General features: G+C 37.5%; 1 protein-coding gene across 2 annotated transcripts in view; it reads left to right on the top strand.

Annotated features, from left to right (window-relative positions):
- The window catches only part of ccdc92 (coiled-coil domain containing 92), a 31,034-nt gene that overhangs the window by 3,046 nt on the left and 3,925 nt on the right, over positions 1–24,063 (top strand). The window contains exons 2-4 of one of the 2 annotated variants that reach the window (XM_079826933.1): positions 843–1,001; positions 13,011–13,220; positions 15,882–15,923. In XM_079826933.1, coding sequence (XP_079683059.1) covers positions 13,085–13,220; positions 15,882–15,923 — 178 coding nt within the window. In that variant the 5' untranslated portion in view covers positions 843–1,001; positions 13,011–13,084. The remainder of the gene's footprint in view (positions 1–842; positions 1,002–13,010; positions 13,221–15,881; positions 15,924–24,063) is intronic. The other variant, XM_079826934.1, reaches the window with a different exon arrangement.

Below are 24,063 nucleotides of genomic sequence, written 5' to 3'. Positions count from 1 at the left end.
GGGACGTGGGTGGAGCTGAGGTGACGCGCTGACTAACAGACAGCAGATAAATGGCTATCCACCTGTCACACAAAGTGGCCACCCCCTTAATTATGCAGAACTTTAAAGCTTTATATTATGTAAACGAATTAGTTATAAAAATATACCCCCCCCCCCCCTCCTTCCAGTTGTCATGAGGGGCAAAATTAGCCGAATAGACCAAAACCACAATTTGTAACAGACTGTAAACGTGTGTTTTTCTGCTGTAAAGTTGGGCATTTTAACATGGGGCTCAATGAGATTCTGCTCCCTTCTGGAGCCAGTCGATGAATTGCAGTTTAAGTCACTTCCGTATTGGCTTCAAGAGAAACTGCGGGGGGTTGCCGCTTGCTTATACCACAAATACGATACTTTTACATATTCTTCCGTTATTTAAAAATCGTTGCTTTAATTACCTTGAACAAAACTGAAAGCCTTGGTCTCAAAATATATTCAATAATTTTAGTGATTCTCATTTGCTTCTTAAACCTACAACATTTTAAGAAACATCAAATATTAGATCAAATTAGAGCAGAATCAACTTTGCAATTGCATCAAGAATCAGACAAATTTCCATGTGCATCTTGAAAAGCGGAGGTCTTGGAAAGTGCTGCGGCAAGTTTTTGTGGTTTAAATAAAATCAAAAGCGCCTTTCCCCCTTGGGCACCTTTAGCCCGTTGTACCCCATAGTGGAAGATTTGTAAACAAATACATTTGTAAACAATAAAATTGTAAACTAAACATTTTGTCACTTTGCATCATATAACCAAGCTACTTGCTTGGTAACTCGCTTGGTACAAAATTTTTATTTTGTTTTTATATAGTCCTGCTGTGTAAATAGGAGAAAAAACCAATCCACGGAGCACCAAAACACACTGACAGCCAATCACCAGTAGGGGGTGGATACACTTAATATTGGAAGACGTTAGAGAGTGGGAAGGCCAGAAAACGGACACAGAGGCTGCTTGGTTTCTGCTCGATACGTGAGTAACATTGTTTTTTACTATGATTCACAGAACCAAGATATGCTGTTGTTGAATCATGGCTGATTCCTCCGTACTTGCTCGAATTGTCTGATGTTCCAATTGTTAGTGGTTGCCTGTGTTGCGTGTTCATTATTTTGGGGGGCGGAGCAATGAATGGTGGGGTGTGTTTTTTGGGTGTCAATTTCAATTATCAACAGTGTTTCTCAGAAATCACTTACTGCACCTTTAACCCCTTGGCGACACTCACTGGACATTTCACTTCCGAAATGCAATGATACAAAACCAACGTAAATAATACGTTGCCAGATTTATGTTCATCTGTTTCAGATAAAACTGAACAAGCTCTTAGTTCAACTCACTGGACATTTTGAAAGTGAGCCTGGGTTGAACAAAAGATTCAAAGCCTAATTTAGAATTGAGAAAAAAATTAAAACAAACAAATATGATGAAATATGCCAGATTCTACACTTTTTCCAGGGCACTAATCTAAGTACATTTGTGACGTTGATCACGTGACTCTTTGTCAGATGTTCTTGCTTTTTTTTTGGAGCTCAAGAGGATCATCTCAAAACAGGCTGGAGAACATGATCAGCAGGTTTTACACAAACTGTAGGAGTTCATGCAACCCGAGTGCTGCTGTCATCCAAGCAAAACCAAATTGAAGTAGCTCATTATATGATGTTGTTATGATGTCATGGTGGGTGCTGGGAAGCTCTCTTGTTTCAGGAAGTGCTCATGTGATTTACTTGGTGACACCATCACCTGCAGTTTTACATTAATATCAGTATTACTCTTAGTAGGCATACAAGCTCAATTCACTTTTCATTATTCATAAAATATTCATAGTTTTTGCCGTCTCTATGGAGCCCCGCAGTCTCCCTCTTTCTGTCTTTAAGTAATGGAGGTCATGTGTCAATGTCCTTTGTTATGTAGCTGCCGTCTTGAGCATTACCACCAAACACAAACACTTTTTAATCTTTTTAAGCACAGCAGGTTTGACCGTGGCAAAGTCATTCTGACAGTGTGTAACGTCTATATGCACTGTGCTGGGAAAGATCAGGTGCGCTATTAATGACACCCAACTGATGTTATAAGTGGATTGTGCAGGCGTCCACCTATAGCATGGAAGAACTGGATGTGTGTATTGTATATGAGCAATATGGAATTTTACAGTGTTTGTGTCACTATTTAGCATTTAATTCAAATTTGCATTGAGGTAGCAAACAGGACCCAGATTTGTATTTAATTTTAGTAGTTCAAATAAATATATATCTGTGATAAGTGTAGTTTTGTAGTCTTTATATATATATATATATAATATACACTCACCCAAAGGATTATTAGGAACACCATACTAATACTGTGTTTGACCCCCTTTCGCCTTCAGAACTGCTTTAATTCTACGTGGCATTGATTCAACAAGGTGCTGAAAGCATTCTTTAGAAATGTTGGCCCATATTCATAGGATAGCATCTTGCAGTTGATGGAGATTTGTGGGATGCACATCCAGGGCACGAAGCTCCCGTTCCACCACATCCCAAATATGCTCTATTGGGTTGAGATCTGGTGACTGTGGGGGCCATTTTAGTACAGTGAACTCATTGTCATGTTCAAGAAACCAATTTGAAATGATTCGAGCTTTGTGACATGGTGCATTATCCTGCTGGAAGTAGCCATCAGAGGATGGGTACATGGTGGTCATAAAGGGATGGACATGGTCAGAAACAATGCTCAGGTAGGCCGTGGCATTTAAACGATGCCCAATTGGCACTAAGGGGCCTAAAGTGTGCCAAGAAAACATCCCCCACACCATTACACCACCACCACCAGCCTGCACAGTGGTAACAAGGCATGATGGATCCATGTTCTCATTCTGTTTACGCCAAATTCTGACTCGACCATCTGAATGTCTCAACAGAAATCGAGACTCATCAGACCAGGCAACATTTTTCCAGTCTTCAACTGTCCAATTTTGGTGAGCTCGTGCAAATTGTAGCCTCTTTTTCCTATTTGTAGTGGAGATGAGTGGTACCCGTGGGGTCTTCTGCTGTTGTAGCCCATCCGCCTCAAGGTTGTGCGTGTTGTGGATTCACAAATGCTTTGCTGCATACCTCGGTTGTAACGAGTGGTTATTTCAGTCAAAGTTGCTCTTCTATCAGCTTGAATCAGTCGGCCCATTCTCCTCTGACCTCTAGCATCAACAAGGCATTTTCGCCCACAGGACATTTTCCCACATAAACATTTTATCATAACCAGAACACATGGGGAATTTCCTGAAACATTAAATGGTATTAATGTTTGAAAATTGAAATGAAACCTCGGCTGGTATTTTTTTATTTTTTTTTTCAGCAAGGATGCATTAAATTGATTAAAAGTGAAAGTAAAGACATTTATAATGTTACAGAAGATTTCTACTTCAAACAAATGCTGTAGTTTTGGAGAAAAAAAAGTTTCCACAAAAATATTAAGCAGCACAACTGCTTTCGACATTGATAATAATAATAAATGTTTCTTGAGCATGGAATCACTGAAGACTGGAGTAATGATGCCGAAAATTCAGCTTTGCCGTCACAGGAGTAAATTATATTTTAAAATATATAGAAAGTTATTTTAAATTGTAATATTATTTGCACATGTATTTTTTATCAAATAAATGCAGACTTGGTGAGCAAAAGAGACTTTCAGAAACCGTATACCGACTCCAAACTTTTAAACGGTAATGTATATATTTCATAATATTTAATAAAGCAATTTTCATCTCATGGACCACCACTGTTCAAAATGAATGCAAACAACAAAAAGCAGACTTGCATCATAAAAGACATCATTAATGATTATTCATAATTATTTATGTTTTGTCACAAAACTTGTGTTGGACGAATGAAATTCCTCCTTCCTTGTTTGACTGTATCGCATTTCTTTGAATTTAATCAGTAAAATCTGATTTACTGCAGATTTTCTTTGCAGTAAATCAGTACATTCCTGCAATTCTAATTCGGCATCCTGAGGGGTGCTGCAACTTGTTTCTGGTTCACACTCATTCAATTCTCAAGTTTTTTCTAAATTCTGAATTTTTCCCAACCCTGCCTGTTGTTAGTGGATTTTTTTGTTTCTATAAATCTTCATGTTTGCATCTTCATGGCGTGATATAGGAGAAGTCTAGATGCAAGAAGAAGAGAGAGGGCACAGAAGGGAAGATGGCAAGTGAATTAATAAAAGAGCGGGGCAGAGTCTACTGGAGTCTTCTCTGTGCCGCACCCACAGTCTGCCATTACTCATTCATGCTCATAGGCTTTTCATGAGTTCCACTGACTAGCAGTCTAACTATAACATCGTCTCACCCTCTTTTTAGTCATACCGTTCATCTTCAAATATACGCATGTTTTATTATTTTTTTCAGAAACCCAGTGTTTTTGTTTTCCTTTTCAGTCTTTAAAGGGATTCCAGTCTTTCTTTTGTTGTGTCTGTCTGGTGGAGGGCTGTGGTCAGAGTGAGACTGTGTTTAAGACCTCTGCTCCTGTCTTCTGATTAAACACTACAATTTTTGGCTGCTCCTTTTTCTCATTTTCAACTTGATCTAATGAGAAACACGTGACCATGCATATGCGGTTGTATACCTGAAATAAGTTGCCGTATAAATCACTGCAGTGTCCTGATGAAATGTCCACTGTGTGGCGCTAAAAGTGATTTTGACTTTCTCCTATAAATAGTGAGTCTGAATAGTGTTTAAATATGAATGCATTTTGTCCTAACCATAATCCTGACCACAGGGGCGGACTGGGGCAAAAAAAGTGGCCCTGGACTTTTTGGCACAAAGCGGCCCATAACAACCGGTCTGCAACACATCTCACCATAATCTCGCCAGCTCATTATGCTCATTAAAGCAATTTTAAACACCACTTACATAAAAATATAGATGCTATTTATACAGAAATATAAATGTAATTTTTTTATTGAAATGCTTAACATTAACAATAATAAATGACTTAATAAATAATGTAGATTTTTTTTTCTTTTCCATACAGTGAAGTTTAATATCACTTAAGTTCAAAACCCACCATACAATCAGTCCATATAAAGCAATGCTATGGTCTAGAAGACTTATATGTAGTGCAGAATTTTATGGTGCCTTTCTAGTGGTTATAGTATCTGTTAATTTAGGGAATAAAGCTCTAATTGTTTAAAAATTAAATTTTAAAAATGATATTGGTCCTGGAGTTTTATTTTGTTTTGTTTTTTAATGAAAAATACAGCATATTAGAATGATTTCTGAAGGATCATGTGACACTGAAGACTGGAGTAATGATTTTCAAAGAGTTGAAAATTCAGCTTTGAATCACAGGAATAAATTACACTTTACTATATATTCCCAACAGCTATTAGAAATTGTATTAATATTTCTTAATATTGTGTTTTTATTGTATTTTTAATCAAATAAATTCAGCCTTCTCCTTTCAAAAACATTGAAAAAGTCTTTATTATTTCAACCTGTTGATTGCTAGTGTGTAAAATAATGCATGAGAACTAACTAGCAAATTATAATAAATTATTCCTTCACTGGACATAGGCTACTTTAAATATGAAAGTTGTCCGTTTGACCATGTTTTAGTGAAAGTAATATTTTGAGTTTTATAAATCGCTTTCAAATGACTGTGATATTACTGAAGAAAGCCTGGAAACAGATACACAAACATGCACTCTGATATGCTGAAAACTGCTATGTTAATGTTTCTTTGTGCATTGTGTGTCGACTAACGTAAATGGCATTACAATCTGAGAAATTCGAAAAGGTCAGCAGTAGTTTGTATCCCTAGAAAGGAATGTCCATTGTTTAAATTTTGTTAACCGTAAACAGTCGGGAAATATCGCTGTATTGACTCCTCAAGTTCAGCTGTTTATCTTACCTCGGCTCGCACTCAAATGCCGTGCTGCTTCTGTGGACAATAAATCCCGCCTCCTTCGATTTGATTGGATGTCTCAAACATTTTGACATTGACAGCCGCTTTTACACCACTGAGACAGATCAGTTTTTCCCTCACGTGGGCCGCGTGGGCCATTTGTCTGGGCTGAGGGAAGGATATAGACTAGGCTATGTAAATGTACTATTATTCATTCTCCATATATATTTACGTAGCAGATAAATATATAGACATGGTCCAGCGGCCCAACGGGAAAACTCCCGATGGCCAGTCCTCCCCTGCCTGACCAAATTCCTAGATTTTAAATGTAATTTTTTAATCGTTATAAACTTATAGGGCCCTATCACACACCCGGCGCAATGCGACGCCAGGCACGATGCAAGTGTTTTATGCTAGTTTCAGCCCGGCGCAGTTGTCATTTTCACGTCCAGCGCCACGTTGTTTTAATAGCAAATGCACTTGCACCCATCTGTTCGCCCATGGGCGTGCTGGTCTGAAAACGAGGTGTGTTCAGGCACATTGTTGGTGTGTTGCTATTTTGAGGCAACTGACAACTGCTAAAGTCAATAGCGCAGTATTTTTTGTGTTATTTAAAGGGCATGTTAGTTATGTGCACCTATAGACTGGTGTACAATATGTGTACACTGCTTATTGCACACACAGGGATGCACAGTAGCACACAAACATTTTTAAATATTAAAAATAAAAGGATTCCTCACTGGAGAACCGTTCAGTCTCTCCGCTCGCAAATTCTGGCATGTAAATAGCGAATCCGCCATTGTGCAAGCACAACTGTATTTTAAAGGGAATGGGAGATGGGACTCTGATTGGTTTATTGCATGTTACGCCCATGACTCATTACGAGACTAGGTACAACCCTTTTGGACCATGCGCCTGACACGCTGACCGTTTTTTCCATCGTTAAATTAGCTAAAGTGGATTCGGACACGGCCTAAGTTCACCTGCACCATGTGCTTCAGACAATGCGCTCAGGTCGATAAAATAGGGCCCTCTAAGTCTGAATTAAAAGTCTGTTTAAAGATGAATGCACTTTGCCCTAACCCTAATCCTGACCAAAATCTTTGAAATGTAATTTTTTAATCCAAAATTCTAACTTTTGCCAATCAAGTCATTATTAACTTATAATCTTTCACTCTATGCCCACCTGATGGAGTTTTGGTTCCTTGCCACTGTAGCCTTTGGCTTGGCTTGCTCAGCTGGGGACACTAAATATTCAACTAAATAGGGATGCACCGGCCGGTTTTCTTTGTATTTTTCTGCCGATTTTTCCAGAAGTGCGCCCGCGTGCACATACGCCTATATTGCAATCGCGAACATGTCACTTGTGTGTTGCAAACGGAAACTGGAGAACGGAGAGAAGAGACGAGATGCTGAAGGGAATGAAGAGCCGCTTTCCTGCGCGAGCTTACCTCTCCGCGCCCTGCACAAGCGTAGATAGTGAGCGTTTGTTCAGCTCAGCTCAGCTTCTCACATGTTGAATCGGATGAGATCGAAACAGACTAACTTGTGACAAAGCCGAAATACTTATTTTTGTAGCCTAAAGAAGAACATGCATGCACTTTTGAAATGAAATACTATCAGTTCTGTAGCCTATAGGATGATCATTTTTATTTGGTAACACTTTAGAATAATGGTCATTAGTTAACATTAGTTAACGACATTAGTTAACATGAACTAATAATGAACTGCACTTATAAAGCGTTTATTAATCTTTGTTAATGTTAATTTCAACATTTACTAATGCATTATTAAAATCTTGTTAACAGTAATGCACTGTGAACTAACATGAACAAACCATGAACAGCTGTATTTATATTAACTAACGTTAACAAAGATGAACAAATACAGTCACAAATGTACTGCTCATGGTTAGTTCATGTTAGTTAATACATTAACTAATGTTAATTAATGACCATTATTCTAAAGTGTTACCTTTTATTTTACCTTAAAATTATATTGACTTAATTTGATTTAAAAAGCACCTGCTGTAGCATCTTAGTTTTTTTCGTTGCAGTAAACATTATTTGATTTAACATTTTGGAACAATTATATACTTTGGTTTGATTTAATTTCACTGGTTAAGACTTTTTTTCTTTACACTGAATTTAAAAACAAATGCTGATTTAAGTAACATCTTTGTTTGGATTGCAGAATATGCAGTTGTTGCCTTTAATTTCACCTTTCAGCCTTTTAATTTCCAATTCAATTTCCTGCTAATTTCAGATTGCGGACTTGTTTTCATTAGCCAAAAGCCAATTTAGCCTGTTAAAATACCAAATAAACATCTTGTTCATGTATACTTTCATTCTTTTATTGTGTAAAAAAAAAAGTAAAAATCGGAAATCGGTATCGGAATTGGCCAGTTTTCTTGAAAAAAATCAGTATCGGAATCGGCCATGTAAAATCATGATCGGTGCATCACTACTACTAAATTTTCAACTAAATTACTGAATTGCCCGCATTGTCACTATATGATAATTGAAATGAGCTAGATGACATCACCGTTTTCTCCAGAGCGGCTGTACAGCCGAATCAAATTCTGTTGCATTATTTTCCGGTTTAACACTGTGAAGCTGCTTTGAAACAATCTGCATTGTAAAAAGCGCTATATAAATAAAGGTGACTTGACTCTAATCTTGATTTGTGTTGGATCACTTCTACACCACTGCTCATTTCACTTGCAAACTGCAGCAGTTTGTTCCCGCAGTAACATTTTTCCCATTTCATAGTCACGTTTTTCCCCATGACAGCAAGTAGAATGCCTGTGAAGTATGATTAGCAATGCGGACGAGGCGATTTCTCCCGTCTTTGTGTTTCTCCTCTTGCCTTTGTCTCTCTGACGGGCTAGATTTGTAAGTTTCATTCTGTTGCATTACCGTGATAGAAGGAAGTGCACCCAGAGGAGAGAGTCTGCCGAAAAACGATGGAGGGAGTAAGATCTCTGCTAATAATTCATACTACACACAGGGCTTTATGAGCACCCTTTTACTAAATCAAAGCCATGAATGGGACACTTTCTATCTTCTGATAAAAGAATTTAACAGAGTGTTAGATGAATAAATTTGCACACAAGTTAGTTTAATTTTTGGAAGTACAAACTGGAATTATGATATATTAGGCTGGGCCAAGCTGTTATTAAAAGGGTCATATCATGAGAAATTGAAGTTTGTTTGATTTTTGTAATAAGAGATTAGAATTTGATGTACTGTAATAATTATACAGCAACTTTCAGAACACAAAACTTACTTCTCAGTTTTAAAAGATCTTTTATTTAAACTAAGAAACTCAACAACATTACAAAAGTTACATTTCCGATATGATCAGAGAATTTATATAAAAGTATTATTTATAAGTCACAGCAGCAAAATTAGGCTATTCCAAATAGTTAAGATGTTTTCGACACAGTTTTCACTAAATGAACACAAGGAAAATGAACCTAGTCATATTCATTTCATTTATATGCACCAGTATATATAGTAATATACAACATTTGTGTATTTATTGTATTGTTTTTATTTAATCGATTTTTACCATATCAATCAGATGATGAAACATGGGAAGAACTAATTATTCAACCTGAACCTCCATCGCAAGTATGTCTTGAGCATGATGTTTCTGAGTGATACGCTGCTCATTTTGAGGTACATTATGAGATGTTGCAGCTGTAATTCCTCACCATCAGCATTAACAAGTGTACGTCCATCAACAAACCCATGTGTATATTTCTAATTTATTGCGGTGCATGTGCGGGAACTGTATCAATAACAGCGCATACTATAAAGTCTGCAAAACAAATCTTGTCCATCTTTTATCTTTACTCAAAGTAGTAAGAACGACAGACAGCCTGCATTAACAGAAACAGTTTTAGGTAATAGTGGCCCACAGCTGATTAGTAGTAGTATTTCAGTAAGACCGTAATGACGTGAGTTAGCCGGTTAGCCGGAGACCTACACAAAACTACGTATTTTGAACACTCTGTAGAAAATATATACATCAATAATTAATCATACTTACAGGTTGTGATTCTGAGGAGCAAGGTCCAAATAAACGGAGTACTGCAAGAGCAAGCGTTTTGAGAATCTCACATTGAACTCCGAGATTTGAGAAGCAGTCGTCAGTAAAATGACGTGTTTGAGGGCAGGACAAGTTGTTCGCGGGCAGACAACTTACAACATAGGTGGGCATTATGCATAATTTCTAGTGACGTAGAACCGTCACACATGAGGTTTTGAACAAAAAATGACTCGTTTCGGCGGTTCAGAGTCGATTCTTTCTTTTGAGAGACATTGTGCACTTTCGACTTTACAACTTCGCAGAATGTTTACATTCACACACAGCTATATTACACACTGCATGAAAGGGGATATTCGCAAAAACAATAATAAGGGCACTTTAAAGCATCTTTGCTTTGCCCATAGTCATGAGACAAGAAAGGATCTTTAATAAAACAATAATGACCAGATAAGAAGCACAAGATTGCTTAATTTTAATCAGTAGCACATCATTGCTTTATACAATAAATATTCAATACCACCCAGCCCTACTTAAATTTTAAGTGGATCAGAAAACTTCAAGGGAAAAAAAATAAAATGATGAAATATGCATGATATGACCTCTTTATGGGCGCTGCTGGACAGGAGATGATCCCTGATCAGTTCCTGAGCAGGAAATTGGCATTCACCCCCTTAAATCAATACTCCCACAAATCTACAGACTCTCCCTCGCTTCTCTGTCTCATCTGAAAGGCATTACGTAATGTCATACCATTTTGCTGTCATTGGCTAAATAAAGCTCTTTGTCCTCTCAGACAGAGGAACGATAATTCGGGTGTTTGTGATATCCGAAGTAAACATAATTCGATTTCTGTAATGTATTTGTGTTTATGCAAGAGTGTGACAGTCTCCTGACCTCGCTATGGCTGTCACTCCATTGCATCAGACATGCATTTGTCTCTGAGTAAACCTCTCATTTCAGTGTAGCTTTAGCCAGCACAAGCATGTGCTGTTTTAAAGAAACCTGTCCTTACACAGACACAGACGTGTACAGTCACAAATATTTCACTGCTGGTGAATTGTGGCCTCATGCGTCTGTAGCAAGAGTGACTGGGTGTTATTTTGAACCTTTTTAAAGGTTGTGTTATGTACTCCGGGATCTTACAGGGCAGCAGAGATCTTGATGAGGATGATGTCTCAGTTAGAAGAGGTTTAATTAAAGATGATGTAAGTGATTTTTAATGAATGAGACTCAGAAAATGTCACTAAGTACCTGACATATATATGTTTATGAATATCACACCTGTATTTATTACAGCCCTAACTCTTTAAACTGCAAAAATGTGCCTTTTTTTAGATAATAAGAAGACTTCAAGGGACTTTTTTCATTTGTTTTGCGTGTTCACTATATAGGAGCAGAAAGCTGAAGCATAGTTGAAGTATATCATTCAAGTTAAGCAGTATATTCAGCTTTTATACAGTTGTTGGATTGTCACGGAAGAATGTTATTTTGTTTCTTTTGCATTTTATTACTTTGGGGTTCACAATAGAATGATATAAGGTAATATAACTTTATTACTTATAATTTTGATTACAAACACTATATTGCCTAAAGTTTTGGGACACCTGCCTGTACATGCACATGCACTTTAATGACATCCCATTCTTAATCCGTAGGGTTTAATATGGAGTTGGCCCACTCTTTGCAGCTATTACAGCTTCAACACTTCTGGGAAGGCTTTCCACAAGGTTTAGGAGTGTGTTTATGGGAATTTGTGACCATTCTTCTAGAAGCGCATTTGTGAGATCAGGCACTGATGTTGGACAAGAAGACCTGGCTCGCAATCTGTGCTCTAATACATCCCAAAGGTGTTCTATCAGGTTGAGGTCCGGACTCTGTGCAGGCCAGTCAAGTTCCTCCACACCAAACTCGCTCATCCATGTCTTTATGGACCTTGCTTTGTGCACTGGTGCGCAATCATGTTAGAACAGGAAGGGCCCATCCCCAAACTGTTCCCACAAAGTTTGGAGCATGAAATTGTCTTGGTATGCTGAAGCATTAAGAGTTCCTTTCACTTTCCAACCCCTGAAAAACAACCCACACCATAATCCCCCCTCCACCAAACTTTACACTTAGCACAATGCAGTTAGACAAGTACTGTTCTCCCGGCAACCGCCAAACCCAGACTTGTCCATCGGATTGCCAGACAGAGAAGCGTGATTGGTCTCACAACTCCACTGCTCTAGAGTCCAGTGGCGGCGTGCTTTACACCACTGCATCCAACGCTTTGCATTGCACTTGGTTATGTAAGGCTTGGATGCAGCTGCTTAGCCATGGAAACCCGTTCCATCAAGCTCTCTACGCACTGTTCTTGAGCTAATCTGAAGGCCATACGAAGTTTGGAGGTCTGTAACTATTGACTCTGCAGAAAGTTGGCGACTTCTGCACACTGTGCGCCTCAGCATGTGCTGATCCCGCTCTGTGTTTTTACGTGGCCTACCACTTTGTGGCTGAGTTGCTGTTGTTCCCAATTGCTTCCACTTTGTTATAATACCACTAACGGTTGACCGTAGAATATTTAGCAGTGAGGAATTTTTAGGACTTATTGGACAGGTGGCAACCTATCACGGTACCACGCTTGAATTCACTGAGCTCCTGAGAGCGACCCATTCTTTCCCAAATGTTTGTAGAAGCAGTCTGCATGCCTAGGTGCTTGATTTTATACACCTTTGGCCATTAATATGTGATTGGAAGACCTGAAATCAATGATTTGGAGGGGCGTCCCAATACTTTTGGCAATATATATATATATATATATATATATAAGAGAATCTTTAGCAAATCTTTTTGTCTAAAAAATAAGTTTAGAGTTTTTTTTATATTACAATATAAAATAACCATTTAAATATAGTTTATTTAATATTATTTAAATTATTATTTAAAATAATATATTTTATTTAATATCAGCCAGCTCTTGGCCATAACATGATGTCTAAATAATAATTATAATTATTATTATTATTTAATATTTGGTATACAGTATAATCAGTATTTTCTATTCTTGTGTTTACAGGTCTCCTGGGCTAGGGTGTGTGCTTGTGTGAGTGAGTTTATTTATACATGTGAGTGTGACCGTGTATCATCATAATGGCCTCGGTGAGTGTGACCTTGGAGAATCAACTGCACAGTGCGCAGAAGAACCTGCTGTTCCTGCAACAAGACCATGCCAATACACTGAAAGGCCTTCACGCTGAGATCCGCCGCCTACAACAGCACTGCACAGGTACACACACATGCCAATGCACTGAGCATCATGTAGTGACTGCTACTTACAGCACACACACACACACACACACACACACACACACTTCAAATTCATTTGTAAACTGTCTACAGTAAATAAAGCACTATAATAATTAAAAGGGCTCAAAGTCTTATTATAATTACTTATATAAAATTGTTTTGCTGAGCCACGAAGATGACATTTTTTCAAAGCCTGTGTATTACATGACGGGCAACTCTGGTTTGATGATATTTGATGATATTGACATCTTGAGGTCATGTTGGTTTCATTTTAAACATCTGCATCAAAAACAAACACAAGTATCTGGCATTTTCTTAAAGACAGAATGTTTCCTGTCTCCTGGTAACCTCTCCACGCTAATAGAGTAAAACAGTGCCACAGGGATTAATATTCAGGCCTGGGAGAATACAGTTAATCTCATAGAGGCTCAATTCTCATTTAATGCTGCTTCACACTCCAATCTCCATGGCTATTTTTTAAAGTCAACATGAAATTCTGGTCCTATTGTGTGTAATTAATTAATGCACACAAAAAAATGCAAAGTAAAGCAAAATAACAAAAACAAATCGAAGGAGTCAACATGAAATTCTGGCTCATTAATGCACAAAACAAAACAGCAAAGCAAAACAACAAAAGAGCAAAGCAAAGCAAAGCAAAGCAAAACAACAACAACAACAACAACAACAACAAAAACAACAACAACAAAACAAAACAAATAAAAGGAAAGTCAACATGAAATCCTGGTCTTTTTATGTGTGGTTCTTTAATGTACAAAACAAAACAACAAAGTAAAGCAAAACAAATCAAAGTCAACATGAAATCCTGGTCCTAGTGGGAGCTCTTCATAAATGCACACACACAAAAAAAATTCAAAGTAATTGTAATGCAAAACAAAACAGCAAAGCAAAAAAGAACACAACATTTAACAAAACCCCACAAAATAAACAGCAAAGTATAGCTAAACAACAAAACAAAACAAAGTCAACATGAAATCCTGGGGTCCGTTCTTCATACGTCACTAACTCAGTTAGCTGGATTTGATTGTTGAAGATTTGGCATGATCTTGGATTGATTGGTTCTTCGAAGCTCATACTGGACTAGCAACAGGTCCTTAAATTTAAAACTGCTCGCGAGCAGGCTCATTTAATGTAAACAGGATTAGATTGCATCTTTTTAAGTTGCGTTGATACTTAAAATTTGTCCCAATCACTGATATTTTATAACAAGAGTTCCTTACTGAGCCAGGGGCAATACTAATGTTAAATAAAAACAATAATAATATAAAAATGTATTTGAAAATAATATTATAATGTTGTGTATAATACTATAGACACAGCCACTTGATTAAGAGATTTATTTGTGATGGAATAATTACTTTATAATTTTATTGGAGGTTTACACACATGTTGTTCAGTTAATCTGAGCCCTGCATTAATTTGAGTAATGACCGATATTATGGGAGTGGCTTGATGCAGCGCAGGAGATGCAGAGAACTTGATCTTGACCCTTAAGAAACTTTAATACTGTCACGTAACAAATCTGCTTCGAATTGAATTAAAAATTAAATTACAACATTGAAATAAAAATGTAAAGGGTGTACAAATACTATAAAATCGTGAATATAAATAATTGGGAATCATCATCAAAACAGTGCACATTTAATTTATCTATTATAACTTTTATGTTGGTTTGGTCGTTTGGCTTTAAGGTCGTTTCCTTATAAAGGTCCAGAAATTTGTTTTTTCTTTTTTTAATTTGTCAAGTTTTGTTTGCCAGGTGGCTTTTTTTATTATATGACGTCATTACGTTGCTGTCTTGCTGCCAGCCAATCGCTGCATTGCTGATCGTGGTTTTGAGTATCGATGCATCTGCCCTCTTCAGTGAACACAAGAACGTGCAGTAATCTTAGAAAACTTAATCTAGATATTGTAATCCTATCCGCAAATTCATTTGAAGAACCAAATTAGCCAGAGATCAGTTATCACGATTAAAAGATCTGGGATCTGTCGAATCATCTCAGTTGTATTAAGCGAGGTACGAAGAATGGACCCCTGGTCCTATTGTATGTAATTCACTAAAAAATATAAAACGGCAAATCAAAGTCAACATTAAATCCTGGTTCATTTTACAAAACAAAAGAGCAAAACAACAAAACAAAACAGCAAAGCAAAGCAACAAACAAACAAACAAACAAACAAACAAACAAACAAACAAACAAAACAAAGCAATGTACATAACAGCAAAGCAAAACAGCACACACACTTTAACAAAACCAAAAAATAAACCGCAAACTAGTAAAGCTAAAAAACAAAACAAATCAAATCAAAACAAAGTCAACATGAAATCCTGGTAATTTTGTGTGCGGTTCACAGCAAAAAAGTTAATCAAAACAAATCAAATCAAAACAGTCAACAATATTCACTATTGACTCTCTCTTCTGTTGCTGTTTCTCTGTTTTTGCTCTCACTCTCTTGATGTTGCTGGTGATGTCTTGTCATGTGATCTGAATGAACTGTTGTCATTGAAGGTAGTGTGATGCTCTTTGCTGCCAGCCTAACATTTGATCCCCCCCCCCCTCTCTCTCACACTCCTCCTTTTGTCGTCCTGTCCACTCCCTCTGTCCTCTCTTTTGTTTCACAGACCTGACATATGAGCTGACAATGCGGAGCTCAGATCCAGGCGGTAAGATTTCTCACGCACACTTTGTGTGTCTGCATTCACACTCACATGTAGTCAGAACAAAATGCTTATGCAAGGGGGCTATGTGTGTGTCAAGGATGAGTCTCGGATGCCAAGCAAACAAACCTGTGCCAAACATTCACCTGTTAAAGGGGTCATGAATTGAGAAATAAACTTTCCCTTGAGATTTTTAAAAGGTCATCATAATATAAGAATATCCTGTAAGTTTCAGAGCTGAAAACTTCCTTGTTAGTCAAAGAAAAGCCTTTTTTGACAGCTGGCTCATCAAATGGTCGATCTGCGAATGTGCGTCCCTGTGACGTCAGAGTGCAAATACAGTAATTAAATGACGTATATTGATATTGATGTGCGCATGCCCAGTGCCCGTAGTTGTATCCCTTCTAGTCTTTACCTTGCGGGACGTGGAGTGATGACATCACTGTTTCACAAAATATACGGATTGGCTGTACACACGAAAACGCAAGGGTGTTTAGTGGAAGTATAGTGGTAATGTAGCGGTGAACTTCAACAAATATAACTGTTTTCTTATTTTCCCCAGTAGCTACAGCTCCATAAATATAATAAATAAAGTTAATATAGTATCTGGTAAGGACATATTATATTAAAGGTGTCATGAACTGGCTTTTTAAAAAAAAATTATACTGTTGTCTGAGGTCAACTTATGACGTTTGTGTGGAATAGGCTATTTTCTGCCTTGGTTTTGAGGCTCTCTGAAAAACACTCGGATTTGATGGGCGTGCCGCACTGAACACTTGGAAGTAAACGCCCACGGCTAGGATTGGATAAGATTTGCATATTTAATGAGCTTCAGCTACCGTCAGTCCATTTGGGTATCGTCTGGGGAAATGCTCAGAGGACTCGCAAAATATCAAACAAACACATTGATTAAATCACACACACACAGACACACACACTCTTGCGGACACACACACACACACACACACACTCGCGCGAACACACACACACACACACACACACACACACACACACACACACACACACACACACACACACACACACACACACACACACACACACACACACACACACACACACACACACACATGTTTGTTTTTGTGAAATGTGAGGACATTCCATAGGCGTAATGGTTTTTATACCGTACAAACCGTATTTTCTATCCCCTTACACTGCCCCTGCCCCTAAACCCTCACAGGAGACTGTGCAGTTCACTTTCTGTGAAAAAAAAACTAATTCTGTGTGATTTATAAGCATTTTGAAAAGTGAGGACATGGGGAACGTCCTCATATTTCACCCTCTTTTTGTAATACCTTTGTCATACCCATGTCATTATACACATTTGTGTCCTGATATTTCACGAAAACATGCCCACACACACACACACACACACTCGCGCGGACGTTACAAGTCCGATCACGAGTGAACCAATAACACCTTCTCCACCCTGTGACAGCGTGCTACAGTATGTAATCAATAGATTTCAAATGATCTGTAATGTTATGCAAAACTAACATATATAATAAAACATGTTTTAGCCTACTCACATAAGTGTGTGTTCAGAAGGAAGCTTATGCAGGGACTGCAACGCCATGTTTATAGCTTGGTAGCACGATCCTTAGCTCACGAGTCGGTGGGCGGGGCTACAGAAGCATATTTATCTGTAGAGTCTAGGTCCTATTACGTAAGAGGTCCGCATATTCTGAGAGCTCTCGTTTTCTGGGCCTGGTGTCAATAAAAGCTTTTCTTTGACTAACAAGGAAGTTTTCAGCTCTGAAACTTACAGGATATTCTTATATTACCATGACCTGTTATACTGTATATCAAAAGTTCAAGGGAAAGTTGATTTCTCAGTTCAGCACCCCTTTAATAATCAGTCAGTAAATAAAGTTGAACTCACTTGCATCTGGTCCGTTGATGAAGCCATGTCTAATCATTTTACAACAGGTGTCCATTCACAACTGACCTCCGGAAAAACAGAATTAACCAATGACATTTCAGGTTACAATGAAATAAGTAAAGTCCCGCACCACGACTACCAAAATTAAAAGGTTTTCGCGTGAGCAAAATAGAAGATCGAGCGTGAGTGTGGGGAATGATGACACGCATGCTGCGAGTTGTGTCCAAGCTCGCAAGGGCTTGATTTGCGCGCAGAGGAGATGTCGTGTTGTCGGTTATTAATGGCATTAAAATGCCGCCATAGTTTGTTTGATAAAGACATTTTGCGAGCCCTGTGGGCGAATCATTCCGGTTGCCGTTTCTCCTCATTGGAAGTTTTCAAAACAATTCCTCACGTGTAAAGGAGCCGAAGCTCATTATAATATGCAAAACTGTTATCCAATCATAGCAGTGGGCGTTTACTTCCAAGTCTTCAATAAAAACCGAGCGTTTCAGGAGCTAGGCTTAAAACCAGGGTAGAAAATAGCATATTACTTATTCATTTTGATGTTTTTGAATGTAGAAACCACGTGAACGTCATAAGTTAACCTCAGACAACAGTATATAAAGAAATAAAAAAAGCCAGTTCATGACCCCTTTAAAAGAAATCTCAGACAGCCTGGACATACAACCAGGAGAAGAAAGGCCAAATGGAAACATGCAGAAAGGCCGCTCATATTTATTTTTGGCTTCTTGTTTTGTCTGGCAGTCTCTTTATTTATCTTCCACTGTCTTGCTCCCTCTTTGGAGCAGGTTGTAATTTAAATAAGACTTTTTTTGTTTCCCGCAAAGAAAGAGAACCGTGTCCCTCAACAACGCACATATAACACCACAGCCGTGCCTTGTAACCTGGCAACCAGCGACCCACCCAGCAAGAACACACATACACGGACCTCCTGTTGCCCACAGGGAATGCCATTTCCCTCTCTCTCCCTTTCTATTTTACCCTGTATAATATATGTTAGCCTTTTAGTCTCAGCACAAGCACATTTAAAACAGTCAGGCATCTGAATGCTCAACGCAGTTCCCACAGACATGCAGTATCCAGGCAAAACACTGAAAGATTCAAGCCTTCCAAAGTTCTGTACATGATAATGACTGACACACCAATTTAACAAATAAAGACATGAAACATTGATACCGATTTTTAAATTTAAATTATTTTATTATCCTAATTGTAGCTTTTGCTAAGAAACAGCAACAGCAAAAAACACTTCAGCAATATCACAATATTTATTCCTCATATCAGATTAATATGCAGATTAGATTTCTGCAATTGGCCAATCAGAATCAAGTATTCCAGAGAGCTGTGCAATATTGCGGTATAATGAATTTGTTTCGCGTTTGTTTAGCGTCTGTCTGTACAGGCTGTTGTTTGTGTTCTCGCATGTGGCTGATGTGAGCCAGTTTTGAGTCTAGCACAGGAAATGAGATTATGAATGACTGCGCTAATACAGCACTAATGCAAAAGGCTAATGCATCATCTGCAGCCTGCTGACTAGATCCCCACGCTCATGTTCCTAACAATAGCACTGCCATACATCATAACACTTGTTTTTCATGTGGAATATTCCTCTCACTTTAAAGATCAAGCATCACCCTTAATCCAGCCATCACATAATAATCGAGATTATTTCTTTTTCAATTTCAACCCAGCTCTTGACTGAAGTAACAGCAGAAGGTTCATTCTCATTAAACTACATGTCTGTAACCGATCACTACACCACCGATTGCTGATTAGAGAGACATCTGTTGTCTCCCTTCCGTGACAATCAAGTATACTTATTAAAGTTTCACATGTTAGCACTCTCTCATACTGAAGCTGTTTATTTGACCTCAGATGACTGGGCTGGAGCGTGTTTCATGGTGGATATATTATGGTTGTCCAGCTGGGTTTGTGTGTGAATTTGATGGTGACCTCATTATCTGGTGTGGCTATTGCTGTGGTAATGAAGCGGTCAGGGAAAGTGAGAGAAAGAGAGCGAGACAGTTTCTAAAATGAGCTCATTCTGCATGTCTCGTTTAATAACTATTAGAGAGATCACATGGAACTGAGAGCATCATTAATTCTGGTTCTAAAACTGTTCTGGATGACTTTAATATGAGAATCTGAAATGCACAAAACAGTTTTTCTTTAAAATTATTTTATTATTTTATTTTACTATTGTTTCACTTTAGTTTAGGTGTTTTACACTAATTTCGTTAAATTTGAAAATAATAATAATAATAAATTCTGATTCATTTGATACATTTTCTGTTTTAGATTCTAAATCTTTTTTTCCGGATACTATATTTTGTTTTACTTTATTTATTTTATTCTATTTTATTTTATCTTACTATTGTTTCACTTTATTTTAGGTGTTTTACACTTTTGTTAAATTTGCTAAATTTTTCTGATTAATTTGATAAATTTTGTAGATTTATATTTTTGTGTTGCATTTACTAAACCTTTATTATTTTATTATTTTACTATTGTTTCACTTTGAGGTTTTTTTACACTAATTTTGTTAAACTTCCTGATTCTATATTTTGTTTTGTTTTATTTTATTTTACTTTACTATTGTTTCGCTTTATTTGAGGCATTTTACACTTATTTTGTTAAATTTTGTAAAATTTTTCTGATTAATGATATATTTTAGATTATATATTTAGATTTTTTGTTGCAGTTGCTAAATCTTTTGTTGAATGTGCTTATTATTGTTTTTTTTTTTTTTTACTTTATTGTTTGTTTTACACTAATTTTGTTAAATTTGCTAAATTTTCTCATTAATTTGATCAATTTTGCAGATTTAGATTTTTGTTATTTATTTTATTTTTGCTTTGGCAGTTACAAATGTTTATTTTTTGTCATGCCAATAAACCACACTAAATTTAAATTGAGAGAAAGCAGGAGTACATGAGAGGGAGAGAAAGAGAGAAATCTTCCCCTGCGTGCAATTGTTTAGACCATTGCAAAGCTGAAGGTCAGTAAAGCAGGACACGGTTATCCCCTCAACCAGCATATCCATTAGCTGTGTAATGGGAGATAGGATCTCTGTCTGTGTCTGCCTTTCACTCCCCTTCCCTTCCCCTTCCCCTCCCCTTGAGTGTGTGTGTGGTGTGCTCTCTCTCTCTCTCTGAGGCGCCCCATCTCAGACCCACCCAACTTGGCTGCTAAATATGTCTTTAATATGGCATTTATTAGACTTAACCAATGTATTTAGTTTAAAATTACAGTTTTACACTGATTCCAAATTGATAAAATACTGTAATGGTTAAAAAGATGCTTCAGAATGATCCGTGCAATTTCAGTGTGTCTATCCAGCTAAATTTATGGAGAAATCGATAATATCTGTGCTGAGCTAAGCTAAATGAGCTGTTCCCATAATATAACAAATGCTTTGTCAAAAGCTTAACATCAGATCTTAAGGGAGCGCTGGGAGAGAGTTCCTGCTCCTGTATAGGAAAAGGGTTTGATGTTTCATAGCCATTAGTTTCTCTGGGTAATTGGTTTATTGATATCTGATTCACAGTTCACTGCTGCCCTCTATAGGCTAATGTAGAATTATTTTTTTGCAGAAATATCTTTATTTGAACATATTATTTCAGACATTGTATTTAACACAATAGCCATATTCAAGAACGTGAACTGCTTCTCTGCCTACATAGGCAGCTGTCTTCTAAGGAGGCATAATGCTCATCACAGAACCTCACAAGTGATCAATTTAGAAACACACTAGCTAATAATAACTCATGCTTCACACAAATTGAACTGGAGACTAAAGACTCAGCAATTGATTTGAAATTGAGTTTGACGTTATCATGTTACTAAGCTAACAAGGCTATACTTTTGATTAAATAGTCTTTTTTTAAATACACTGAAACTGTCAATACTTTTCAGTTGTGAATTAAATAGTTTATTTGTAATCTTTCCCATATTTCCACAATTTTGGATTGATATTTTCACTTAGCTTATTTTGCAGTGCTTTCTGCAAAGAATTGCCTTCAGTGAAGGATATACTGTATGTAACTCTGCTAAAGGCCCGTTCACACCAAGAACGATAACTATAAAGATAACTATATTAGCGTCCACTGCAGCGGACGATATCGTTCTGTTTATTCTAAGCATGTGCTGCAGTTTTGTCATCTGTCACTTTAAATGCTCGAGCTTGTTACAACAGGATGGATTCTGATTGGCTGTCAATGTTTTTATCGTTCATCAGCTGGATAAAATCTTTCTGAAGAGATTCCAGTGATGTGCCGTTATCGTTATAGCTGTGGTGTGGACTCTGTTATTCTTTAAAGGTGCAGTGTATACATTTTAGCAGCATCTAGCGGTGAGGTTGCAAATTGCAAATTTCAAATTCGCCCTCTCTTTTCGATTCCGTCGTCTGAGACAGCAGAGTAGCTAGCTCTCTGTAGAGCAGTTTGTCCATTTAGGGCTACTGCAGAAACATGACGGCTAGGGATGAGCGATATGGACTTAAAAATGTATCACAATATTTTCTGGTATTTATTGCGATAACGATATCGATATATATTAGTATCATTCCCTATGTTTTTGGCTACAAATGAGAGCTGCACGCATTCTTGAGAGCCACGGAAAAACAAACAATGATCTAAATTAAAACCTTCCCATCATCAAAAATGCTCCATAATAAACAAAATTCATAAAAGAATAAAAAACAGTAAATATCCAAAAACCAGCCTTTTCAGAAATGGAAAAATTACAGATATACTTTTCTTCTGTAAAAGTGCAGGTAATGTTTGAATAGTGCAACTGTGATGGAAAAACATCACAAAATACAAACAATAATTATTCAAATCAATGACAAGTTTGAAATGTAAACATAGATTCTGTATTTATTCATATTCTCATGGTGCAGAAAAATAGTGCAAACAGCAAAAGTAATAATCCTAACCATGTCTTCAGATTACAAAAAAAAAACATGCAAATAATAATTTAATGATAGAGTTCAAGTAATTTGAACTAAAACTTGATAATAATGTTACGAATGGAAAAGTATGAATGTATATTTGTCATTTTAACTGAATTTAGGACTGGTGGTGGTGCTTAAGACATTGTTGGTCATTCAGTGTTTCTGTAAAAAAAAAACTAACAATAATACTGATAAGATAATAATACTACGAATTCTATAACTAATAACAATATAAACCACACCAAGGATTGATGAGCTGCAGGGTTTATGAATATTAATCATGTTGTCTGTGTTCGCTCAATCTGATTTGCTGAAATCAAAATAGGTACAGTTATAGGTAAGCACCAGCCAATGAGATTGCTGTTTGCGCATTAGTTTCTTCCTGTTCATAAAGGCCAAATGAACGGCGTTATTTTACAGGAAAATACAACAAAGAATATTGTTTATATGTAGCACGTCAATTCTGCATGGTATGTAAGACTCTCACACTCTCTCTTTGAGTGTGTGTGAAACACTAAGCGCTCTCATACCCCTTTTCCACCAAAGCAGAGCCAGAGCTAGATCGGAGCCAGAGCCTAGTTTCAAATCGGTTCTTTGTGTTTCCACACACAAAGCCCCAGCTCCGAGCCAGGAAAAGTGGTTCTTAAGTAGCACCAAAACATTGCTGGGCTAGAATAGGGCTAGAAGTAAGAACCGATTACGTCAGGCGCTGGGGGCGGGGTCAACAAGACGAACACAAACTTGAGATCCGCCATGTTTGAAATAGCAGCTAATGGAGCTAACAGCTGCTGCTCGTTTGTAATCTCCGTCTATACAAATTACGGCGAACTACATGAATGCGTTGGATTCGCTGTGTTTGCATTGTGTTTTGATGCCGATGTAGGATCGTAAAGCCATGTGAATGAATAGTAACGCAACGTTTGCATTGTTGATGGAAGGCTTGTTCGCAGCGGTGCTGTGCAGAGACCAATCGCCGTATGATAATGAGTCCAGCGAGAGCATACAACTCCTTATGCTTTTGATTCACTCATGCGGTTTTTTATATCATACGTGGATCGGTCTGCGCAGTGACGATGTGTCTCGAACAAGCCTGGTGTGTGTGTGTGTGTGTGTGTTTCCCGCTGCCCAGGGTTGCCAGGTTTTCACAACAAACCCGCCCAATTGCTACTCAAAACAAGCCCAATCGCGTTCCAGGCGGGATTCCCCAGTAAAAATCACATTTGGGGGTAAAATATGTGTTTTTTGGCATGGTTGCCTACTAAAATTCGCAATATGGGGCTAAATATCAC

Source organism: Gobio gobio, assembly GCF_949357685.1.
Source record: "Gobio gobio genome assembly, chromosome: 10".
Classification (NCBI taxonomy): domain Eukaryota; kingdom Metazoa; phylum Chordata; class Actinopteri; order Cypriniformes; family Gobionidae; genus Gobio; species Gobio gobio.
This window is presented reverse-complemented; position numbering and strand designations above follow the sequence as displayed.